The following is a 22346-nucleotide window of genomic DNA, read 5'->3' as shown; positions in this document are numbered from 1 at the left end:
TCATACTCAGAGGCTGAGGTCATGACTGGGCAGCCATATCAGTTTACAAGACAGATTCCTCCTGTGCGGGGCTCCAAACCATACACTTGCAGCTGCCTGGAACACTATTTGGCCTTTCCGACAGGGATTCAGCTGTGTGACATTTATTATGATGGAAAATTGAACATAGTGAATGTGCAGTTCAGGACAACTCAGCGACAGAAAAGTGGAGGACCTTAAAATGCTTAGAAGGTCATTTCAACTAAATTACAAAAAAAGAGAACGTTTGCGGTATTTCGCCATGCTAATAGTTTTATGTTTGTACAGGGTTAAAGAACGGCCTCTGAGATTTCTGAATGGAAATTAATTGCAGCATGGCGATTGTGCACACGTCAGGTTTACCTTGACGTGTTTCACACCTGATTTAACTGAATATTAGTGAGGCAGATTGAGTCATGGACTGGGAACCTCCACACTAGATCTTTAACAGAACTGAATGACTGTGGTGATCCATGCACCGCTTGACACCTGTAGTTCATAGGGGAAACACTGGACACAATACTGGGCACAGATATTTACAGTTAACATTTTCTTTAGCATCACCACAAACACAGTATTGTGATCTTGTGACATTTCATCTAGTACTACCATCACATCAAAGTCAAGTGTCATGTTAGAGTAAAACTGGAAGCATCATTACATCTTCCAAAAATAAGTTATCAGTGTGAACAAATTAGCATGTTAATACTAGATTGGTAATGCCTTCTAGTGTGATTAGTCCCCTTTGAATCTGTTTTTTGCTAGTTAAATAATTTTCCTAGAAGTTTGCTAATCAACACATAATTACATTCACGTAACAGCACATGCTCCCTGCTGCATTGAAAGATTGTTTTTAGGAGACAAACATGAATGTCCTCAGTTATCTGAGGAGTATATATTACCCCTGGCTCCTGCAAACCTTGGTACTGTACCTGACTTCTCTTTAAATCCAATTGGCACCCTACCCACGAATGTTAAGAACCATGCTCCAACCCATACCAGCAGCCACACTTAAGTTAAGCACATCAACATCATTTGATGGTTTTAACGTTGTGTTTGACATAGGATGAGTATTCTGACCGGTATCTTGGCCGTCACGGTCAGTATTACATCTTTCTAATGCGTGACTTACTTTAAGAGTGCTTTAGTCATCAAGGTTGTAGGCTGTTTCAAAGTTGGTGAGTCCAGTTGCTTATGTAAAGTGACAAAGATAGACTAAAAGTTGTTTATTGTTGTCTTCATACCCATTTGCTGTCAGTCAGCTGCATTCACAAGAACTATAATTGAATACAAAAGAAAATCACTTTTTACTTCTCTTCTTTTCTTTCATTCTCTATATGTGCAACAAAACATGATTTTTTTTTCCTTCACATCTACTCATTAGATAAAATAAGATAAACTTTATTAATGGAAGGAAAATTCAGGTACTCTGGTGTCAGTTCAGTGAGTTTTCATCAAGTCTACCATTTAGAGTAGTAGGTAGAAAAACAGTGCAGTAAAAACAGCTTCTAATAAATTTTGTGAGTATCCAGAGAAATGTGGACATTGTTTCATAATTGAGTAGCATGCAGCTCTGTTGTAGTGGCAGCATCGGTGGTGGATACAGTAAAACTGGGGACACCACTAATACTAAATAATAAAATATGTTTGGTGAACCAACCACTAAAATGAATAATAATAATAAAAATCATTTACAATTACACAGACCCGATGGCCTTAAAAGATCTTGAGTGACATTCAGTGGCAGCAGTTGGAGCATGGTTATTTATTTTTGCACATTTCAGTGTCTTCAAAGCCAAAGTAGCTCTGTCCTTTTCCAGGTTTATTCAAGCTCTCCCCATTAAGTGAATTTGCGAGTCAGCACTGAGGCCCAGAAAGAATGCAAAGCTTGGCTTCACTCTTGGTAATTCAGCAACACCGATCTCACCCACAAGAGGATCGTCCAAGACCTGAGTCAAATGTTTGGAACTCATTCTCAGTCTAAACATCGTCCAAGATGGCCAGAGATTGAACAAGTGCGCCCTTCACAACGAGTCAGTGTCCATTCTCACCTCCAGTCCACTGAGCCTGCGCGTCTCAATTCAATAATGACAAAGTCAAACAAACAGCCGGCTTGTGGCCGCACTGTTAGGGTTTCTGTGGGGTGCTAATAGCTTGGCAGCTGGCGTGCAGAATGAGGCCTCTAGGCTCGCTAGTGGAGTGAAGCACAAATAAACACAGGGGCATTCATTTTCACAATTTATAGATTTTCAAATTTAAAAAAAAAAAATCCTCATGCTTCCTGAACTTTAGTGACCTTTGTCGCTCGATGTCACACAGAGGAAAGAAAGGCTCCCGTTGTGGCCTGAGCAGGTGTGAACAGGATTTTCTCCAGACCAGCTCTACCTCTTCCACTCGGTCTGCAGAGAGTCATCCTCTCCTCTCCATCAAGGTTACAATACATGTTTGTTGAATTGTTGTGTGACAGGAGAGTGGGCTTTGAAAGTAAAGGAGACAAATTATACATTCCAGAGGATGTATTAAAGGAAATCTCAACCAAGGCTAAGTAGTGACAGACCAGCCTTTCATGTTTAGTGCTGCTTAGAAAACCACCTCACGTCTTCAAGTTCATGGTGTTTTTTTAATCACTCATGGTCTTCATGAGCACTGAGTAATCTTTCTGAGAATTGTTATCAGTCATGTTGGATGTACACGTTAATCATACTGTTTGGGGAAGTTAAAAAAAAGTTCATTTTCTCAGAGGTGTTTTACAGCTTGATGGCAGAGAGGTGGGGGCTACTGGTATTTCAGTCAGTCAAGCTCTAATGCATACATACTGAAGTTACTGAGTAGTATTTCTGCTCCAAATATTGCAATTGTGATTCTCTAATCATAGACTCACAGTATATGTTAAATTCTTAAATAGTTGGCAGGCTCCTGGTAATGATATGATATGATAATATTTGAGATATATCTGAATTAGAGATAATTTAATTGAAGGTTATGTTCAGAGAGGTGTTTCCATTATTTAGCCTTCGACTTAGTTCAACTAGGTGTACCCAATGAGCTGTGTATTTCCTTTATAATCACTTTGGCAGTTCAGTTCATCGTCGCCTACAGTTCTTTGACATTTACTAAAATTAAATCCGAGTAATTACCAGAACGTTCTTTCAAATGATGTCTCATGCAACTTCTTTGACGAACATTAGGATAACTGACACGCTCTCATTATTAAATCACACTCGGCAAATATTACATTCATTACCTGTGTAACTTGGTTTGTGCTAAAGCGGTGTGGTTGATTACACTTGACACAGAGAGGCCCTGACTTCAGCTTCAGATGCGGTAGCAGCCGCTGCCTCGCTCCCCTCCTCTGTGCTGGGCTGCAGGCTGACTCTGACTCTCTGTGAGTGAACTCTGCTGCGCATGTTTGCTCTAGGCGAGGTAGCTTTATTTATGTAGGACAATGCATGGTAAATACAGACATGGATATAATAATAAAAACAATTCAATATAGGCAAAGAAAAGCATTGAAACATTAAAGATGGCAGTGGGTAAAAGCGTAGAGGGGGTAGCTGTTCCCACCCTTGCCCCCTTCCTGCTCAGTTCAACAAATGTAATCTACCTTCCTCACCAGCGGTCACGTACACTACATCTCACTGTTCACATTACATCATACTGCCCAAAGCACCAGTAGTGCACCAGACTTTCTGGATGTCACACTGTTCCCTGTATTTTAACCCAACCTCATTTTAAACATAATAATCACTAAAGGGCTATTAAGTAAATGTCGCCATGCACGGACTATGACTAACAGAGGTTGCATCACACTGCTCCACTCAGAGGGAACTGTGCCAGTGTTTGTGTTTTGATTTACGAGATCGGTAATAATGAGAACAAGGCTGCCCATAAATCTGGTGCTTGGTGCTGTTTAGTTGGTCGATTATTCCTTTCTTATGTGTTGACAACTGCTACAGATGGATTTATGAGCCGTGTAATGCAGTACTGTAATTTCATAGTTTGGATTTCTTGATGTTGGATGGATTTTTAAAAAGATTTAATGTCATTAAATGTTGAAAAAGTCTCTAGTGTTCTGAGTTTTCCCACACTAAGTAGCAAAAGCACTCCTCCATCTTTAAATTGAAAGCAATTTACCCAGAGCCCAGGGCACCCAGAACGACTTTGTTTTAAAGATGCCTCCTGTCATCTTCAGTGCCTTGTAATCTGACCTGTTTGGTGAGTCAGGCTGCCTGGCATACGTCGCCTCTGAGCTGTGATAAATCCTTGGTGAGCTGGGAGGAGGGGAAACAATGCTGCGCCTGCTGACACATTGTAAATCAACTCTGGGGTCACTTGGCCATCTCCTTCACTGTCTGCGTGGAACACAGAGATTGACAGAGAGCGTCCGCCACTGATCCCAGGCAACTCCATCACTTTATTCTACAAAGATATCCAGAATGAATCCATGGGTGAACTCAGAACTCTCTGTCTGATTATTTCAATTTGAAGATTTATGGGATGGACCTGGTGTTAACAGAGTGAATCAAGGACTAAATCTGTACATTTTTTATTTGTAAACAACTATCTGTGGCACTTTCTATGTGGACTGAACAACACAGTGCAATAGTGTCATTGTTTTCCTGGAGAGATCCTGAAATGACAATGTTTGTTGTCGTTATCTATGTGGAGATCCTGCATTCCTCTTTTTAGCTCTACTCTCTGGTCAGGTCTGCAAGTCCAACATGACAGGACAGTCACAGACACATTATTAAAGCTACAGTATGCATCTTATGCCAGTGGTAGCATGAGACTTACAGTAAAATCAGTCCACTCTGCTCCACCCAGCCTCCTCTCACTCTGCTCTGCTCTGCTCTTCTACCATCTGCTACCCCATGTTCTGCACAGTCCTTCAGGTATAAGTCACAAATTGAAGGAATTGTTGAAATTCTCCGATTTGTTCTAAAGGTAAGCCTCGCTCAAAAGCTTTTAGGAATGAATGTCGCTGCACAGCTGCCGGGCTGTGTCCAAGTGCTGACAGCACCTCTCCACAATAAGCTCTGTCTTGGAACATACAGAAAAGCTGCATACTGTCGCTTAAAGTAGCATCTCAGATAGACTGTGGCGCTTTATAATAAATCAGCATGCTTACAATAACTATGCCACCATGCTTCTGACATGTTTACCATATTATTTTAATGGTGAAGCTAATAAGATAACAGGACAAGTTAAAACATGTTTGTTAAAAAACAACTAATAATACCACATGAAGAAAAATTAGAGGACAACTTTGGTTATTACAATTTAAAGTCAAAGTAAGTAGAATTTATCCAGAGGACCACATACTACACTGTAGGCGGACCAAAGTGGTGGACTAACTGAGTACCTCTGCAATTTCAGTGCGATGCCGCCTGCACGGTGGAACCACCACTTATTTTGGAAATATATGAAGAACCTCCATTTAGAAATCTGTTCTTATGATGCAGTAAATGGAATATTTTTTAATCCACATGGTCTGGAAATGCTGTACTTACAAAATAGCAGCAGTAAGAACCTTGTAGGTTTCTCTAATAACAGATTTCTTTGTAAGAAAAGTGCAAATCCAATGTAGTGATAGTGAATACGACTAACAAAATGAATATTTTATGATAAAACATGAATAGAGAATAACATCAAAGAAAGTTCTTATTTTCAGTTTTGCTGCAAGTCCTTCTGGGACCTGAGGTGCTTTAAGCAACCACATAAAAGACAGAGACACAATACAAAAAACGATAAAAACAAATAAGAAATAAGAAAGAAAAGGAAACTGTATATGATATCCACATATACTGCACATAGAAGTCACACAATTAAACTGCTTTTAGGTCTAATTACTGGATGAAAACATATTACATGTTACATTATATTTGTTTGTATTTATTTTCCATGAGCTGCTGCCTACATTTGATTGTGCCTCCAACTCTGGCTGTTAACAAAATGTATTTGACTGAAAACATGTTCATTTTTGTGCTTTTGTGTTGAACATCACTGGGTTATCTGTGTACATCTTTTTTCCTTCTGCTGTCAAGGACTGCAAAAGAACTTTCCTTATTGAAATCAGTCACCTTTCTACCACAGTTTCTTTGCCTTCCTGCAGGGAAATTCTGTTGATGATTGTTAGGAATGGATCCTGCTCGCTTGACAGTGTCAAGAAATGAACGAATGGATCAAATAGCTCAAGTTATTCATCAGCTGTTTGTGTCGGAGATAAACCCATTTTCCTCAAAACGTAATTATGTGAGGTTGCTTTTTGTTGTTCTCATGAGTGTTTTCTACTTGTTTGGTCCATCATCCCACACACACACAGGAACCTCCAGGGATGCAACGGCGAACAGAAGCACAGTTATTGATTATATCAGTCAATAGAGGCTAGTTTCCTCCTCGACTATTATACTAATGCACTTAGGGTGAATGTCCCGGCTAGCCTTGCAGGCCAGGTTATAAAGTGCACCAGAGCTCCTAAATTATTCACAAGGCCCCTTCACCAGCTCTAGGCCTCCATTAGAGACAGCAGGGGAAGAGGGCGGTGACGATGATGTCACCCGGCCCCATGGAGCCAGACAAGGGCACCTGGGACTGACTGATGGAGTCAGCTGTGGAGGACCACAGCTCTGCCGGAAGAGTCTGTCTGAGGAGACGAGTGCGCTACCTCCGCAAGTCACTTCACCAACTGCCCCTGGCAGGCAAGTGGGAATGCTGCGAATTCGTGTGTCAGTGAATATAAGCTTATGTAAGCATGGTTTATAATGAGTGATGATGGTTGACGGAAAACAGAAGTCGCTGAAAAATGGGGAGGTATAATTTACAACAAAGGCACTACCCAGTTCAATAGTGTATACTAAAGCTATAGATTTATAGATATGAGATTGAGTGCAGAAAAAAAAACCCACAAAGGGGGTTTAAGGGGGTTACTTTTCATAGTAAGGTGTTTCTCTATCAGACTCCATAGAAGTGCTCTGGGAACCTGCAGGGACAGACAGGATTCTTTATTAAAAAGGAGCCCTAAAATCTCCTCACGGCCCATGACCCTTAGAACCACTAGCACTACTTACAGGACTTGTGGAACTCAAAAGTCTCCCATCCACAGTAACACCACAGATTAGATGACTAGTTGAGACTCGCTGCAGTTATGGACTACAACATGGACACATCAGCGTATCTCCACATTCACTGTCGTTCAACAGTTTGGGGTCACTGACAAATGTCCTTGTTTTCTGTGAAAACATATATCAGCTGTGCTAACATACAGTAACTGCAAGTTAGTTAATGTTCATTGTTGTTACCCATATAGCAACAGACTGATGCATGGAGCCTAATGGAAACTCAAGTGATCCTAAAAGCCACCGTTCTTTGTCACTCCTGCTGTCTGGCTTCTGAATGTCGACACCACTCTGAGATGTGTGAGAGCAGGTGAAGAGGGAGTAAAGCCCGATGGAATCCACTCAACGGAGAGGTCCTCTGTAATACACAAGCACCAAGCACAGTTATTAGCTGGTTTCTCTAGGAGGATGGCAGGTCCGGTTCTCCAGTGTGGTGCTGCTTCACAACAGCCTCCTTTGAACGGATTCCCACTTTTTACGTGTTACACTGTGAGCTCAGAGAACGAAAATCAAAGTTTAAGAGCACGTGAAATGAGCCATGAATCTTTTCAACATCGTGTGAGGTTACCGTGCTCTCCTGCTGGTCCTCTCCTGTCTCATTTCTGGTAAGTTCACCTCGTGTTATACCCAGCAAAAACACTAAAACACAGCGAAAGAATCAACACAGTCAGCAGTAAGGTCATCTTTCTCTCTCTCTGCCTCTGTCTCCCAATTATTTTCTGTGACCCATAGTACTTCATGAGGCCTGGAAAGGTCTTCAAATCACTGGCCCAGACCAGCACCCGGTGTGTCACTGCTCTGACATCTGTGGGATTTTCAGCAACAGTGAAGAGAGAACATGGGCTTCTGACTACGTGAGGCTGTGGTTAGCAGCCACTCGTTACAATTCTAAAAGTGATTGGGTCTGACTAATAAATTATGGCAGATTATGACATAAATAAGTAACGTTGTCAGGAACTCTGGTTGCAATCGTGAAGCTGAGTCAACAGCGTCTTATCATTTTAAAATAACACAGGCCTTCAGTTCTCACTGATTCCTGTTGAAATAAAAATGAGGCAAGAACTTAGTCTTTGTGTTTCTTTTTTACCAGACTGTGTGGAGCCAACACTAACTGATGGTGACGGGCAATATGCGCAGGTGCATGGAGGTGAGGTGCCAAAAGAAACACAATTCCTGTCTCGCGGTTGCGATCTGGGGCCACGTATTAAAGTGGGCCAGATCTGATTTAAAAAAAAAATAAAAAATCCAATTTAGTTTGTTATCACCTCCATTAAAAGTAAGATCAGGGCCACTTGGAGGGTTCACAACAGTGGTTTGAGCTAAATGCTATTGTACATTGATGATCGGGTGTTTAGCTGAACACCGCTCCACTGAAAGCCAGGTCTATGCCTTGCATGAGGCTGGAGATGTCCCAGTGTGTATGTGCATGTGTGTGTGTGAGCATGTGTCAATGAAAGGTACTGTGAAGCACTTCATCCCGTGAGAAGTACAGTCCATTTAGAAATGGACTGTTTCCTGAAAATCGGAGCGTTCGAGCTTATCTGCCACCATCTGTAATTCTCTAAATTCACCAGAGCTGCATTTACCGTTTTATCTGATGACTTCAGTCTCTGGTGGCCTGCAGCTAGTCAGGCTTGAACATGTTGAGCTGTTACACTGATTATTTAAACAGACTGGGAGGAATTCAATTAGCAGTGGACATCGGAGAGGCCTTTGGCGCCACATGCCACGGTTGACCAAACGATTAGACTGATCATATTAGGGAGATTCCAAATTCGATTTCACTATCAGGTTTCATTCACATAAAGGCAGTCATTGTCACTGCCCTTGATGCAAGAAATCTGAAGATTAAATACAATGTTTAGAGTTTTAGACAGGCAATAGAGCAGATGTTCACTTTAAAATATAAAGTTGATATTATCTATGATATATTATATTCTGACATGAGACAAGCAGATATTCTTGTCCATTATTCTTCTAACAGGCTAAAATCAAACGTGCAGGATCCATCAATCCCTTCCTGTTTTTTTTTCTATAATGATACTTAGAGTCTTATGCTTGACTCCCTCACAATCTGCAATCTCTGTGGTCCAACCGACCCCTGTCCTCTGTGCTCTCACCCTCCATGTAAGGAGGAAGTATGTTTCCTCCTCAGGGAACAATAAAGCATGGCAAAGAACACATTACAACGTCCACAGCTTTACCGTTGTTTCCTTGTGTGTTTGTCCAGGGTTAATTATAGCTGAGCCAAGATTAAGTATAATCTAAGGTCCAGCTGCGTCATCACACTGTACCATCTTCAGACTTGATCATGTCTTTAATTAGCAGGTTAATCGGTGACAGATGAGAGCATCATGTCTGGATATAAAAACGCCATCCACCAAAGGCTCAGACTGTACGTAACGAAGTTTCAGGTTACATTTTAGAAAAAGGCACAGTTCTGGAAATGAAGTTTGAACTAAATAGTGCATCATTTTTACTGTTCACCATTATATCTGCCCTCAGAAATTGCACAGCGGGGAAAAAAAGTAGTTTCCGTGGCATGTGAACTACTTTCCCCTCACTACTAAGAAAACTATTTAGATTCTATTATGTAGGCATTAATGATTGCGTGAATTTAAAAACTCCTTCATTAACTCTGTGTCATGATTATTTATTTACAATCAATTCTTAAAACGTCATTGACTTACCCACACAGATACGCAGATAGAACCAGGCCTTTGTTTGAAATAAGAATATAGAGACAGGCTTTTATTCTCAAACTCCACAGCTGTTTTATTTGCTTATCTCATTTTAATGTGCACTTGATGCTGCTTGCTGTTAATTAAAAACTCTTCCACGCTTAATGTATTGTCTTGACTTAGTCACTTCCACAGCACAGATGTTTCCGATTAGATTTTAGGTTTTTCAAGTCACTTGTGTAACTCCTTCCTTTACTGATTTGCTTTTAATATCAAACTGCACATGATGTGTTGAGTTTTGCAAAGTTGTTGAAATGTGGGACTGGTACAGCAACCAGGCGAGCCTGTGTTCGATGATGGGATGCCCATGTCGCTCTGGTTCTACCAGATGTATAAATAGACAATTCTTCTCTCCCATAACTGGAAAAACTCACTGTGTGTGTGTGTGTGTGTGTGTGTGTGTGAGAGAGAGAGAGAGAGAGAGGGAGAGAACAAGCTTGAAATACCCCACACAGATTCTCTGGGGGCCTTGAGTTGCACTCAAAGTAACCAAAGTTTCCAACTGATAACATCATCACAGATGTTTGGTCTCCTCCTGTCTTATAGCGCATTAGTTTGCACCTGATGGTCTGATCTGACTGATGCCTTGTGGTTTCATGGCTCATCCCAACACCCTTTCTGAAGAAGTGATTTAAGAAGTGTGTAATTTCATGGAAGTATTTTGAAAGTTTCCACACACTTACTGTCAAAAGATGCACAACACATCTTTATGTGTGATAAAGATTACTGACCGAGGTCAGAAAAATGTTATGTGAAATGCTTCTGGCAGCTCTTTGTTCCACACTGAGATGTGCTATACATTTGTATTTAGTTTCACAAGTAAACCTGCGCTAGACAACACATCTCAGGGGCATACATAAATAAAAATACTGGTGTTGCAATTTGGTAAAACAATGCACTGATTTTTATCTTGACAGCCCAGACAGAATAATCACTATGCCAAAAATGGGTTCCAGATGTTCATTTTTTCCAAGGTACCCCATTGAGGGCGAAAGCCATTTGTTGTAAACTGTGCAAAACGAGCACTGTTGAGAAATCATACACAGATGACTCCTTTCCTGCTTTAGAGGCCTTCACGTGTTCACCTTCTTTCACTGTGTCAGCTGTTTCAGCCATTTCAGACAGTCGCAGGCCTTCACTGCCCCAGTTTGAGCAGTTTCACTTAGCATTATCCTCACTCTCCACTGTACAAATACTGTATTACTAATACACATCAGAGGAAACAGGAAATTGCACCATAACATATTTTTAATTTCAGTTCTTAAATTTTTCTGTAGGAGATTGAGTCATGTTGGAAAAAGCAAGTCATCACTTTTTCACCCACCAGTACCCACTATGAAGGCTGTATAGAACTGTATTTACATACATTTTCTTAGTCTATGTTACACTTTCTTTTCTTTTTCTCTCATCTTTGGGGGCCCCAAACTCCCACAGGATGATTTCGTTTTATCTTGTGCACATAAATTCTTATTTCGTGTTCACAAATGAAGACATAACTTGTGAGCATGAAATGTAAATCTAATCATTTGCAAGTACAAGAGGTAAAAATAATCATCTCTCAGGACTTCAAAGGATGTGTACTTTTCAGTATAACACATATGCATAAACTGTAAACAGACCAATATTAGGATAAAATGAAATATGAAAATATACCCCCTCAAAGATCCAACAGTTTTGTAATGATACAAGGTTAAACGATGCATCAAGTATACAGTATAATATAAAACTTCAATAAATTCTTCCAACATCCTTATGCTTTGTCTTATACTGTGTATTTAGTAGCTCAAAAACACTTTACCTCTACACACATTCATATGATACAGATTGTGATGACATCTGACGTTGTGCATTGTTTGACACTTGACCTCAATCCCTGTGTCTATGCGGGTGCTGTAACTTCAGTTTGTTGTCTAAAGTAGTGTTTATCTGAGTGTAAACAAGTTAAAATCAACAGCATCCAGCCTCCACTTAGTGTTCTGTTGGAAAATGTTCTGTGTTTCATCAAATCCGGACTTTAGTCAAGTGGTTTTCGGAGCCATATGACATTATATACAGAGTGGTCCTGTGTATTGAAGATGTTACCTCACTGCAACCGAGCCTGAATTTGATTATGGCTATTTCCTCTTCTCACAACAAGTTGAATTATAACCTACTCATTAATTTAGTCCTGATGTTTTGATGACACATAATGTCTGCATCTACAGTATATTGTTTATCTTGCCCTGTACTACAGAACTGCAGTAATTCAGACACTTTCTTTTTAAGAATTACCATGAGAAGTATACCACTCATTAAATCTCCATCCACTGACTTCAGCTATACAGAGACAGAGAGACTTCTTAAGAGCCTTATCATCCTAAATGGAACTGGTCTGGGGGAGATGGAGAGAGTGTAGCAGACAGCCAAGCTGTGTTTGCCACCCTTTGATAATGAAGTCCACGACAGTTTGAATGGATAGTTAACCTTTCTCCTGCTGATCCTCAGTTATTAATAGTGAAAGTCTTCAGAAAGAACACAGCAAGCAAAGCAAGCCAGTCTAACAATGTCTTCCTGCAAAAGAAAGTCATTGAATTAACTGCAGCAATTACAGTGTCTGTGTGTTTATTATATTTTATGATGTGTGATACAAAAACCTTGGTAGGAAAGCTCTAATAAATAATGATCTTCAAAGGTCTTGTTGTGTAATAATTAGAAGTTTAATGTCAAGTTTAGACTAGAAGCCAACATTTCAAAATGAAAAAGCAATGCTGAAGCAACACTGCAAAGTGGATGCTTTTTGTTTATCTTGACAGTCTGTCCTGTCACACTGATAATCTGAGCCCATGCCATTACCTTACAAACAAGTAGGATAAGCTCGATTTCTGCTTAGCTGTGTTTGAACAGTGCTGTGACTTTGCAGTTGCTGTTGTAATAGTTTTGTTTCATGGATGTGGATCTTGGCAGCTAAAGAAACTTTTGGCACACATTATACAGCTCATATATTAGAGAAAACCGACCTGCCCACAGATATGATAGTGTCCTCGGGTTACAGCAACATTCTTTTCACAAGCAATGTTGTTAGAAGATCAAACCTTGGAAAACAAATAATAGAATCTTTTATTACAAACTGAGTCACATTGTAGTTGCAGTTGTATTGCATTTATGAAAAGAAAATCTGCAATGTTCCTAAGATTGTCAAACTACAAGACAGGTAGTTATCCTCATTTTTCCACTGTACTTTCACCCATAGTGATGTCCTGCAGTACACAGAAGACTTTCTACAGTTTTAATTATACTTGGCTATATTACAAAGTGATGCCATAAATGGCCTCTGGGATCAATGTTTGATTTGCCTTTCAAGGTTTGCTAAAAGCGATCTGTTCTGTGATATTAAAGGAAACATCAGACTCAGGGATGACTTTAAGATCTGGCCCACCGTGAACATTGATCATGAGTTAAATTTAAAAAAAAAACAAAAAAAACATTCACCTGCTGCAAGCAGAAAAGTCAGGGGAACCCCAAACATTTTTACAAAACATCCTCTGGGGACCATGAATGTCCAGTAAAACATTTTAGGCTGTACTCGAAACCAAACATGTGCACTTGATAGTGGTGCTTGATAGAGAAATGCTTACGAACTTCCAAACTTAGTAGGTTAAACCCTCTTGAGAACATGAATGTCTGTACCAAATGATAGAACAAAACAAATTCTAAGACAAAAGGTGGACTGAACAACCAACATGATCATCTGTCATCTGTGTCATCAAAATCCTGCTCTTGTAATGTAAAATTTCAATAGTTCTTAAAGTGATTGCTTGCTTTGAAGGAACTGTTCTCATGTTGTCATAGAGGGCAATAAATGGTCTGTTATAAATTACAAAGTACCACAGTTTTTCCAAATTGTGGCCATTGGCATTGCATTTTTCATATGTTGGATATCTGCCGATGTCTTCAGCCTAATTGTTTTTCCAACCAGAAGCTTACTCCCAAATACCAAAAAGGTGCAGACATTCCCAGAAACACATCCTCCTTACTGCTGACTCACTGCTCTCACTCTGGTTTTTGTGAGGAATTTTCTGAAGCTGTGGCTGGGCCATTTTGACTGACCCACAACAATCACGCAGCACAAACCTTTCTGCCAGCGCTTTTCCTGCCAGTGATTCCTGGCAGGAAAAGCGCTGCAGGTATCTACATGTGACAACTGGACCACACATAGACACATGACTGCTAACAGGTTGAACTAATTCAAACTGTGAACACGTATGAACTCACACACGGCCAGAACATCATGCAGTGGTGCTCTGCTGAATCTTACTGTTTAATTTGTTTTCTCTGATGTCACAGAACTCAGAGAAAATTACCGGCATTACTGATGAAAACAACAACAGGGCTTCATTATTCATGTCAGAAATGTTGACGTCATGAATGAAATATCTAGAAACAGGATGAAAAAGGTTTCCAAGTTTTTTTTCTAAATTAAAACCAGAGTACCTATTTTTCAGATGCTCTGTTAGTAGGTGATCATGACAGAGATAATGTCCATGATATAGTACAATGTGAACAGTTTCTTGAACCCACATTGTGGGTTAAGGAACACATGAAGAGCTTGGTGTTTCATTCTGTGGATTAGCTGCATTTGGCAAAACAGAAGCCACAGCAGCTCTAATGAGCCAAACCATCTGTAATTGATGTTTATCAAACATCAGGAAGCTTGATTCCCATCCTGATTGACTGAAAGGCCAATTTATATCAAATCCTGACTCTTCTGGTTGAGGGCAGATGTGCAGGACATATCTGCAAAGTTCAGGAAATCACTTAGCTTAATGCTCTGGCATTATTGCGCTGCATGCACACTTCAAATCTTGCGGAAGATGAGCTCCTGTAGCATCGGAAATACTCTCTTAGGAGCTTGGTTTTGTTCTGCACGCAGACAGCCACCAACACACATGAAACAGCAATCATTCACCAGTATGCAGGATTTTTTTTATGTGAAAATCAGTTTGTAATTCTAGGAGAAAGAAGTGGAATTGCTGAAAGAGGGTAAGTCATCGGCGTTATCTCAGTGACTTCTCCTAAAAGAAGTGGGTTTTTTTTGTTGAACTAGAACTACCATTTACCCAGATGAAGCCAAGCTGCAGCCTGTGCCAAACTCTTACATTCATTTAGGACTGAGATTGAGTAGAAAAATACCAAACATGCACAAGACATAAGGCAGAATTCAATGATTTTTATTCATAGATCTGCAGTAATTCAAATATATGTACATAGATTTTTGCGTTTATGTATAGATTATGTTACAACTCAGTGTAAGGCAGAAGAGGATGTGATGGTGGTTCCCCATTCTGGCAGCTTGACGAACAAAGCAATTTGTCCTAGACTTCCCAGCACGGGCGGTATACCCGTCCAACCATGCACCTCATGGTGTCCCTCCTCAGGATAGGGATGCTCGGGTCCTGGACAGCATCTCTGGTTTCGATGACCTGGTTGTTGTCATCAATTCTCCGCTTGTAAAGGGACAGTCCATTGTGCAGCGCCCGGATGTCCTTCCACAGGCTTGGTTCAGCAACGACGATTACCCTTGGTCCTCTGGTTTTGCCTACAGTGGCCAGATCTGTGTCGCCCAGGTTGTTTTCTATCGCCTCACCACTCAACAGCGAGGCAAAAGTATCCTGCTCCAATGATCCGTCTTCAGTCTTGCTCATTGGTAATGCCACTGACAGTGCGTAGCACTCGAATAAAAGTGCTGCAGCAAAGATGACGGACAGGTTCTTCATAGTGTAGATTTTTCAGGCGCTGGCTTTGAGGGTGAATTTCCTTCCCAAGCTCTTGCTTTGCTGTTTTGACTCTGACATGCTAGGATCCCCTTTTATACCATTCTGGACACATTCGACTGGCCACGTTGAATTGTTTTTCACCAAAACTTCTCCCGTTGTGTTCAGGAAATTAGCCAAAAGCATCAAAAGACAGTTAGGTAGGACTCTCGCAGTGTTCAAGTGTGTTGTTTTTCTCTTAAGTTAATTAAAGTTATTCCCTAAGTGGTGGCTGACATTAGATTCTTGACAATGAAACAGCAGGATTTCGTACAACAGGTAAGTCCAAGAAGGCCATTAATCCGAAATTACTGCCCTTTAAAACAAGGATGGATTACCCACCCGTGAAGCCCTTTGTGATGTCAGGACTTACTTGACAAAACCTGTCCTCTTGTGGCATTGATGTAGCAATAATAATAAGGGGTTTAACCCTGGATTAGTGCGTTAAAAGACACAAATTATTTCTGAAGTGTTTGTTTGTGACAGCAGCTACTTGTTGACGTGTCTGCGATGAAGTGAAGGTAGCTTCTTTAGTCGATCTGCTCCCAAAGCCCTGAAGTAGAAACTGATTTGGTCTTGCTGGACTGCATAATAATTACAATCCCATCTAATTATAGTTGCCATATGGGTTCTGCAGAAGCTGCACACCTGTGCCTGCATAACATTCATAGGAAATTAGTTAATGTAATTTATTCAATTGACATGTGAGTCAGATCAAACATGTTGGGAAATTAACAAAGTGCATTTTTGTGAGTCGGATATTTACCGAAAGAGAGTTCTGTCTTCCAACTTAGTACTTAGGAACAGAGCTGTGAATAACAAAGTTGTGAGCACTAAAGGCTTATGAGACCTAACACCATTTTTTGCAACACATTACAAAACTGTGATGAGTAAACACATGATAAGGTGCCATCATATTTCTACAGCTATTTTAGCATTGGTAATGTGCATTGCTGAGGGCCATTTCTTATTGAAAAGCATGTCTGTGATTCTAAAAAGTCTGGCCTCTGAGACCACGTCTGTGGTTTTCTGAAAAGGAGATTGTTTCATTTAAATCTTATCTTTCAGTTCTAGATGTCAAGTATTCAGTTTCATTAATGGAAGGGTGGAGTGCTTCCTGTATAGCAGGTGTTAATGCAAAAGAACTTTTCACATGTTTTGAAATAAAATATACAGGTCTTTAGAAAGAATAAAAATAATAATTTTCTCACAACACTTCAAATTCAAGGGGTATGTGTAACAGGACTAGTGAGAAATATCATACTATATTACTCACATACACACAACTTATTATTCATGGTCATGCTCACTGTTAAAGGAAGCCAACACTGGCTACGGGCAGGAGACAAAACATGAGCTCTGCTCTCTACTAGGCTTTGTACACCCAACCATCCCCTCCTCAATGTTGTGTTCATATAATTTTTAATGCTGGCAAGACTGTATTTAAAGTCAATGCAAGGACACAACACAATTCTTGATTGATTAGTGCAGCTGTTGGACAACAACTACGAATAAGGAAGCTTCCATTTTCTGCACATTCATCTTCTATCCTACTGAATATTGCTTGAAAGATCAGTTCAGAGAAACAAATTACTGCTTGAAAGCCACTCCATGTTCTTTGACACTTTGCTCCACACGCGTTAATAAAATAACCATTTCCCTGAGATTCCTGGAAAACAGAAAAGCAGAGGAAGGAAATATTTTCCATGTTTGCCCTCGGGTGTGAAGGAGCAGCCATCCACACTACACCTTGTCAAAAAGAAGAAGATGAAAAAAGGGATTTCAAAGAGAGAGGCTGAGCTAATCGATGCCAAACAAAACACAAGGCTTAGGCACGGGGGTTTAAATAAAGCATAAAAAGATCTAACTGTGTGTTAGAATAAGCCACTTCTCTTAATAACGATACTGAGCGACAGACCAGATAATGCAGAGTCAAGTGTTATTCCAGCAAGGAAAATACAGGACATAGAGCTAACAGTGAGTGTGAATGTATTAACACGCACAAATTGAATTATGGTGTTGAAATTCCAACACAGTGCGTTCTGCCAGACCATCCTGAGGTCTGACCAACTGAAATCTCAGTTTTCGTTTGCTCGCAGACAGGTTAAGGACTTTTAAACCGCAACATGCACAGAGGACTTCCTTTACAGGGGCAGCGAGTTCTCTTTGACATCTAGTGAATATTCCCAAATAGGCATTTCTGCTTTTACACCAAGGCAGAGGTGAGAAGTAAAACATACTAACTAGAAAAGGTGTTTTCTAAAGAAACTATGAGGGAGAAATGATAAGCTGCCGAAAAGACGCTAGAAATTGCAGAGTTTGTGCACTGGAAATTGTAAAAGTGGCCAAACAAGAAAAAATTAAATGGAGGAAAAAGAGGATGACAGAAAAATAGGAATATGGAACAGGGGAAATTTGAGAAAGGCTCAACTTTATGCAAACGTGTCCTACAACATTGATGTGAACACTGAGACTGACCCATGCAATAAAGATGTTGCAACACCAAAACTAGGGGCTAAAAGAGGCTAAAAAGCCACAAACCTGCACCCAGACCTCTGCATAACTCTCTTCATCTCCAAGAGATATAAAGTTTTTGTAGAATAAGAAAGCAATTGATATAAATCAAAAACACTGATTGAGGGGTGCTGGTGAAGTATTATAATGTTTTCCTCTACTACAGTAGTTAATGTACACTATTGCAGTTCTCTCCAGACTTATTTTTGCGAGGGCACATAACACAACACCAGTCATAATGGGAAGAATTGCGAGATGAAAGTCAAACACTGCTTTTAGTTATTTGAGGCTCATACTGATAATGGCAGAGTTAGTCATGGGGGTCAGGGTGTGACTCCAGGGGAAGATGAAAGTATGGACAAGAAAGCTGATATTGCATTTGGAGCTATGAATGATATTCTCACAAAAAGTGACATCTCCAATGTAGGCAGCCATTTGAGCTACAGGACATGAAGTATCCAAGAGAAAAACAGTCTAACATTTTACATTCATATCTCATCAGTGTATCTGCAGAGATGGTGGTAGTCATGGAGATGGCCAGTCAACATGTAATTACAAAGCAATACCAAAATAGAAACATTGGCGCTCTGCGTGTTGGTTAGGAAATGGAGACAGTTTTTGGATGGAGTACTGTATAATAAAATACACGGATGGCTTTTAGAGAATCTGATCTGAATCCAGCTCACACTCGTCTCAGTAACCACACATGAGCCGCAGTGCGAGAGAATGCTGCTCCAAGTTTCGGTAATTTCTGGAGATGCTCTACTACTTAGATGCATTTGTGGAAGAAATCATGAGGCATTTTTAGAGAAGGGCTTGTTATGCAGTTTAGCTTTAGTTTGAAATATACTGGGTGTTTTCACTTCAGAGCGTGTCGCTCTTTTCTTCTTGATGAAGGAAAGCTTTCAGACACAATCTCAGAATCCGATGACAGTTGCTGGTTTGTTGTTTCCGGAATGACAAAAGACAAACTGTTAATCAAATCAAGTCAATCTACACCAAAGCAGAGTCAGAGCAGCTGAGATTCCTGCTATCCATTATCTAAACTGTTGTTTAGATAATGGTTGTGGGGGTACTGTAGCAGGTGGTGGGGACAGGTCACCAGTCTTATCTTAGGTAGTTAATATGTCAATTTGAAAAATATGAAATGCCAATCCACTTTTTCCTATTCCAGTCACTTAGCAGGCTGGCTTCTGAGATGGCACCGTTGGTCTCTGGACATTCTGTTGGGCCAACACGGTCCTCCATGGCCCTGGCCTAGAGGATGAATCCCAGAGCCACTGGTGATCCCTTGACTCTTTATCTACTCCCACCAGCAGGTCACAGTTTTAGCTTAGCCTTTAAAATCTTTCAACTTCTATTTCACTGTTTGACTATTGCCATGGATTTTCCTCAAGTGCTACCATAAGTTTACATTTGTAGTTTCAAATGTCTGAACAGTTATTTATTGGTTTTCCATTAAATTTGCTGCAGACACGGTGTCTGCCTCAGGATGAATTGTCATAACTTTGCACATTTCGGACTTCTCCTCAAGTACCATTTTTCGTCTTTGATTTACCACCAAACAAGCATGCCTCACAGAGCCAGCAGGCTGGCTGTAGACCTACACAGCTTCTGTAAAATATAATGAACTATAGTAAGCTCTATGCTTAGCCTTCCTATTTATTTATACGTGTGTGTGTGTGGATGTGAGGGCCATTTTGTGTATTGTGTCCTTGGTAAAATTGAACATAAACTATTACTGTACTGTATTTACAACTCAAACCAGTTTTTTTCCACTAGGAAGATGTATAGACTATTCTTGGTGACTACCTCACCTTTCACTGCCATGCTTTTGTTGCAGCACACATGCTACAGCATGTGGGATTTACTGTATAATTACACATCACTATAAAATAATGGGTGGACACCTACAGTAGTAGTTTGCGTGGCATGACAAGACACAGTTTGACAGTCTAGCATCTATAAAACATTGATTAGATTTCTGACTGTGCTTTGTGCTGAGGTGGTAGACTATTCCAGACACTCTGGCAGTCTGACAGCAAAACTCCTCTGCTGTTTCTCAGCAACAGACTCAGTGGTTTGTTTCTGTGTCTCATATCCAAAGTAACAAGCAACGGGTGTTAAATTTAGCCTGGTTTGCATTGATATGAATAAATGGAATGTGGTTTTCAATGAACAGTTGATTCAACAAGGTTACTGAGCAAGTAAGTATATTCTCAAATTGAGAATGTCATCATCTAAATTCAAACTCAGCGTGCCCTTACTTGCTTTTTTGTGTTTTCAACTGCAGTCTAATGGCCGTTTTCAGTAATTTAGTTATTGCTGAACCAAACTATGGTTCTATGGAGTATACTGGGCAGAGTCTCTTTTGAATGTGGCGTTGTTTAGAAGTTTAAAAGGATTTTTATGATTAGAAAGTCTTACATACTGCTAATGGGTTATGTATCAAGTCAAAAAAAATTATTTAGTGCAACTATACAAATGACTTTTTGTTTTGTTTTGTTTTCTCTATGTTCTTGTCATTTATTTGAATCATTTAAGTTTTTATGTGTAGTATTTTATCTTTAGTTTTGCTTTTCGAAACATGACAATTCAACAATGAATGTCATGACTAATACTGTTCCTCCAGGTGCCACCAGAGCCCAGGCTCAGCAGGATGGATTTAACAGTGGATAATAGATGGAGAGATCAATCGGTGGATGGATGTAAAGTCAAATTAGCAGGTGATCAAATGACAGGAGTGTCATATCTGTTCACTTTAATTGCACCACAAGGGACAGCGCTTTCACCCACAGTTGTCCCCTGGAGACTTGTGCTGATCTAGAAGAATATGAGGAGGATCATTAATATCTTCACTTTTATATCTGAAGGAATCTTTATAATATTTTCTCACAAAATCAGAAAGGAGACAGAAATGATTTTGTTGTTTGTATTTTGATTAGATGAAATCAGACTGACGAATAGCATTTTTGAAATAATTCAGTACAAACAAATATACCTTTCATGTAGTGTGTTAAACTTTATGTTCCTTTGAGGAAATTCCCTTTTCTAACAGGTAATTTGCTACAGGCCCACAAAAAGAATATTAATAGAATATTCATTTCTGTTTATTGTTTAGCAGCAATATATATATATATATATAAACGTATATATATACGTTTTACATTGGAAAATCTAGTAACTTGAATCTGGTGCTGATTTGGATGTAACTTTAGAAATGATCATTTCGGAAAAAAGAAAATGGATTACCGTCTTCTAACCAAAAAACTGTAATATTCCACTGTAACAGTCATCTTTCTTCCCATTCTTACTGTGGTTTTTTATATTTTGAGTGTTTTAGTTCGTTTTTATTTCTTAGTTTATTTTGATGTTTTCTTTCCGTGTGGGCCAAAAATGGCCGTTGTCATGGTGACACTTCCGTCAACCGAGTCCCGTTGCTAAGTGATGTTGTGAAGTGATCAGTACAGTCAGGCTGTTCTAGTCTCACTGAGTCAAATTTAGTTAGCTAGTTGTAAGTTGTCTTTTGCCGCAATGACAGAAAAACCCACAACTCCTAAAAAGAAAGTTGGAAAAAGTCTATTGCACAACTGGGTAGAAGAGGTGAGTGAAGTCAGTCTCGTTAACATTTAGCTAGCGTTATACTAGCTAGTTAGCACTCAAACCTTACTCAACACTAACTATTAAAGCGAGAATAAATAGGAACAATACAAACATAAACTGTATTAACAATATATAAAACTATAGCTAACACTACAACACTATTTCAGCAAAAGAAACAGATGCGCTCACTTGATAGTAGTTATTTATATTAGTAGTGTACCGACTTGTTCACAGACATTTTGGCTCGTCGTCAGTTCAGTTCCCTTAGCTACTTCCTATGAATCCTGTAATTCATTCCATTGTAGAATAACCCATGGTTAAGACACTATGATATGTTGTGATATGGTATGTATGATATGTCTGAATTCTGTGTCAAAGATCTAATTGTTTGTTTTGACAGCTGTTCAAAAAATGGTGACCCAGTAGTATATAGTTGATGTTATATTATGAAACAGTATTCAATAACCACTTCTCACTCTTAATTTACTCTTTTTAGGCCATCCGTAGCAAACGTGGTCCTAGAGAGCGGCAGCTCAGCTTGTTTTCTGACAATCTTTGCCTATCCC

General features: G+C 39.8%; 2 protein-coding genes across 3 annotated transcripts in view; one reads left to right on the top strand and one right to left on the bottom strand.

Annotated features, from left to right (window-relative positions):
- Positions 1 to 15134: 15134 nt before the first annotated feature.
- Positions 15135 to 15673, bottom strand: pmchl (pro-melanin-concentrating hormone, like). Its single transcript, XM_026340191.1, has one exon. The coding sequence runs from the start codon at positions 15625 to 15627 to the stop codon at positions 15226 to 15228; it is 402 nt and encodes a 133-aa protein (XP_026195976.1). The 5' UTR covers positions 15628 to 15673; the 3' UTR covers positions 15135 to 15225.
- A 5962-nt stretch (positions 15674 to 21635) lies between these two features.
- spag8 (sperm associated antigen 8) overlaps positions 21636 to 22346 on the top strand; it is a 36905-nt gene continuing 36194 nt past the window's right edge. For both annotated transcript variants that reach the window (XM_026339836.1, XM_026339835.1), the window contains exon 1: positions 21636 to 21780. In XM_026339836.1, coding sequence (XP_026195621.1) covers positions 21712 to 21780 — 69 coding nt within the window. In that variant the 5' untranslated portion in view covers positions 21636 to 21711. The remainder of the gene's footprint in view (positions 21781 to 22346) is intronic.

The sequence above is a fragment of the Anabas testudineus genome, chromosome 22, assembly GCF_900324465.2.
Source record: "Anabas testudineus chromosome 22, fAnaTes1.2, whole genome shotgun sequence".
Taxonomy (NCBI): domain Eukaryota; kingdom Metazoa; phylum Chordata; class Actinopteri; order Anabantiformes; family Anabantidae; genus Anabas; species Anabas testudineus.
The sequence above is the reverse complement of the archived record's forward strand: the minus strand, read 5'-3'. Positions and strand labels throughout refer to the sequence as shown.

Bases quoted from the DNA above. Each gene is read 5' to 3' on its own strand.
- pmchl (XM_026340191.1), bottom strand. From the start codon at position 15,627: ATGAAGAACCTGTCCGTCATCTTTGCTGCAGCACTTTTATTCGAGTGC.